This window comes from Budorcas taxicolor, chromosome 15 (assembly GCF_023091745.1).
Source record: "Budorcas taxicolor isolate Tak-1 chromosome 15, Takin1.1, whole genome shotgun sequence".
Classification (NCBI taxonomy): domain Eukaryota; kingdom Metazoa; phylum Chordata; class Mammalia; order Artiodactyla; family Bovidae; genus Budorcas; species Budorcas taxicolor.
Genome location: NC_068924.1, coordinates 79,750,267 through 79,753,629, shown reverse-complemented (window position 1 = coordinate 79,753,629; position 3,363 = coordinate 79,750,267). Strand labels below are relative to the sequence as shown.

Below are 3,363 nucleotides of genomic sequence, written 5' to 3'. Positions count from 1 at the left end.
AATCAGTGAGGATTTAGCACGCATGTGGTGCCCTGAAAATAGAGTGTTCAGTAGTTTCCAACTATTGTAGTTTAATTCATTACTTAGGTCTACTTATGCAGTATTGATCTATATGGGATCAGTTCAGTTCAGTTCAGTTCAGTCGCTCAGTCGTGTCCGACTTTGTGACCCCGTGAATTGCAGCACGCCAGGCCTCCCTGTTCATCACCGACTCCTGGAGTTCACTCAAACTCACGTCCATTGAGTCGGTGATGCCATCCAGCCATCTCTTCCTCTGTCATCCTCTTCTCCTCCTGCCCCCAATCCCTCCCAGCATCAGAGTCTTTCCCAATGAGTCAACTCTTCGCACGAGGTGGCCAAAGTACTGGAGTTTCAGCTTCAGCTTCATTCTTTCCAAAAAACTCCCAGGACTGATCTCCTCTAGAATGGACTGGTTGGATCTCCTTGCAGTCCAAGGGACTCTCAAGAGTCTTCTCCAACACCACAGTTCAAAAGCATCAATTCTTTGGTGCTCAGCTTTCTTCACAGTCCAACTCTCACATCCTCACATGACTACTGGAAAAACCATAGCTTTGACTAGAGGGACCTTTGTTGGCAAAGTAATATCTCTGCTTTTTAATATGCTATCTAGGTTGGTCATAACTTTTCTTCCAAGGAGTAAGCGTCTTTTAATTTCATGGCTGCAGTCACCATCTGCAGTGATTTTGGAGCCCCCCAAAATAAAGTCTGACACTGTTTCCACTGTTTCCCCATCTATTTCCCATGAAGTGATGGGCCCAGATGCTATGATCTTCGTTTTCTGATATTAAGCCAACTTTTTCACTCTCCTCTTTGACTTTCATCAAGAGGCTTTTTAGTTCCTCTTTATTTTCTGCCCTAAGGGTGGTGTCATCGGCTTATCTGAGGTTATTGATATTTCTCCCGGCAATCTTGATTCCAGCTTGTGCTTCTTCCAGCCCAGCGTTTCTCATGATGTACTCTGCATATAAGGCATAGGAAGCTTAAATTAAGGTAAATAAATTATTATGAGTGACAAAACGATCAACGGCACTTCACAGGCTATAACCGGAAAGCACTGTCTAGCGAGGGTGCACGAGTGCTCCGTCGCTCAGTCATGTCCAGCTCCTTGCAAGCCCATGGACTGCGGCGCGTTAAGCCTCTCTGTCCTTCACTGTCTGCTGGAGTCTGCTCGAACTCATGTCCGTTGAGATGATGATGCCATGCAGCCATCTCGTCCTCTGTTTCCCCTTCTCTTGCCCTCAATCTTTCCCAGCATCAGGGTCTTTTCCAATGAATTGGCTCTTTTTTTCCCTTTCTCTTTATCAGCCACGCTGCTGCTGCTAAGTCACTTCAGTCGTGTCCGACTCTATGCGACCCCATAGATGGCAGCCCACCAGGCTCCCCCATCCAGGCAAGAACACTGGAGTGGGTTGCCATTTCCTTCTCTTTTTCAGCCACGCTGCACTGAATGTGAAATATTAGTTCCCTGACTAACGATTGAACTTGTCTTCACCTGCATTGAAAGCATGGAGTCTTAACCACTGACCTGCCAGGGAAGTCCTATGACAAATCTCGCATTTGACAGATTTTTCTGATGATTTTGCATGTCTCTTTCCATCTCTGAACTTCAGTTTCAATCATTTATGAGGATAGAATATTGGGTTATAGTATCTTCAAAATCCTTAAAAGTAGAGCATTCCGTATTTCTATGAATATTTTAAAATTACCTTTTGTTGTTATGCGTAAGTTAATAGAGAAAATTCTGATATAAGGCCAACTTGGGCATCATGATAGTTCTAAGTTCAGGTACTAACCAGCCTTTCTTTTTTCATTGCTATAGGCCATTCACATACTGCACAAATGATCCCCATGGAGAACAGCACAGTCGTGACTGAGTTCGTTCTTGCCGGGATAACTGGTGACCCACAGCTGCAGATCCCGCTCTTTCTGGTGTTCGCGCTCATCCACCTCCTCACTCTGGTTGGGAACCTGGGGGTGATCACGCTGATCCTGTCGGACTCTCGTCTCCACACTCCCATGTACGTCTTCCTCAGCCACCTCTCCCTGGTGGACTTTGCTTACTCCACAGCCGTCACTCCCAAAGTGATGGCTGGCTTCCTCATGGGAGACAAGGCCATTTCCTACAATGCTTGTGTTGCTCAGTTATATTTTTTTGCTGTCTTTCTGACTGTGGAAACTTTTCTCTTGGCCTCAGTGGCCTATGACCGTCATGCCGCAGTGTGTAAGCCACACTGTTACACCAACATCATGACACCAGGGATGTGTGCCTGGATGGTCGTAGGATGCTATGTCTTTGGTTTTCTGGAGGCCTCTGTTCACACTTGGAATGCATTCAGTCTCTCTTTCTGCAGACCCAATTTGATTAATCACTTCTTTTGTGATGCTACGCCTCTCCTGGCTCTCTCATGCTCAGACAGCAACAGAAGTGAGATGGTGTTTTTTATTTTGGCAGGCTTCAATATCATCTTTACTATTATGGTCATCCTGGTCTCCTATCTGTTTATCTTTGTCACCATTCTGAGGGTGTGCTCATATGAAGGACATCAGAAGGCCTTTTCCACCTGTGCTTCCCACCTCACTTCCATCTCCATCTTCTATGGGACAGGCGCCTTCATGTACCTACAGCCCGGCTCCCGCCATTCCAGGAGCACAGACAAAATGGCGTCTGTATTCTACGCCATAGTCATCCCCATGGTGAATCCACTGATCTATAGCCTGAGGAACAAAGAGGTCAAGAGCGCCTTAAAAAAGGCTGTGGGGAAAGCAAAGTCTTCTCTAAGATACATATTTTAATTATATAGAAACAAATAGATGGTTTGATATAGTTCAATCGAGCTAAGGAAAGTATTGACTTGCTAGGCCAACTACTATGTAAAATTTTTACATACCTTCTCAAAGTTATTTTTAAATCTGTGAAATAAATGTGTGGACAAAGTGAGATCCCATGAAAAATAACTTTGGAAGAGTCAACTATGAACCTATAATTTGTGTTTTTAAGATTTCTTTTGAATTGCATTTTATTGTATATTTGTTTCCATGATCATCCACATTTGTATGCACATTTATGCTCACAGGCCTGTTTAAGCACATGCCCACATGCCTTATTCATGCAAATCACATGCAATCATACCATTCATGGGTGGACAGAAAAATGAGTTCAAGAGACAAACCAGACTTGCCTAGTTTCATAGCATAATTTGAAAAATGCTTTTGGTGTCTGATACATTAACACATTCTTAAATGTAAACCTATATGTTTTTAAATAGAAGTTATCGTTTGCTATGTGATATTAATTTCATTTTAAAATACTTTTTACTTGAAAATAAACTCATTTCATTTTAA

At 43.3% G+C, this 3,363-nt stretch overlaps 1 protein-coding gene across 1 annotated transcript; it reads left to right on the top strand.

Annotated features, from left to right (window-relative positions):
- Positions 1-1,824: 1,824 nt before the first annotated feature.
- LOC128060341 (olfactory receptor 5B12-like) lies at positions 1,825-2,814 on the top strand. Its single transcript, XM_052652737.1, has one exon. It carries the CDS (start codon positions 1,861-1,863, stop codon positions 2,812-2,814), a length of 954 nt encoding a protein of 317 aa, XP_052508697.1. The 5' UTR covers positions 1,825-1,860.
- The last annotated feature ends 549 nt before the right edge of the window (positions 2,815-3,363 follow it).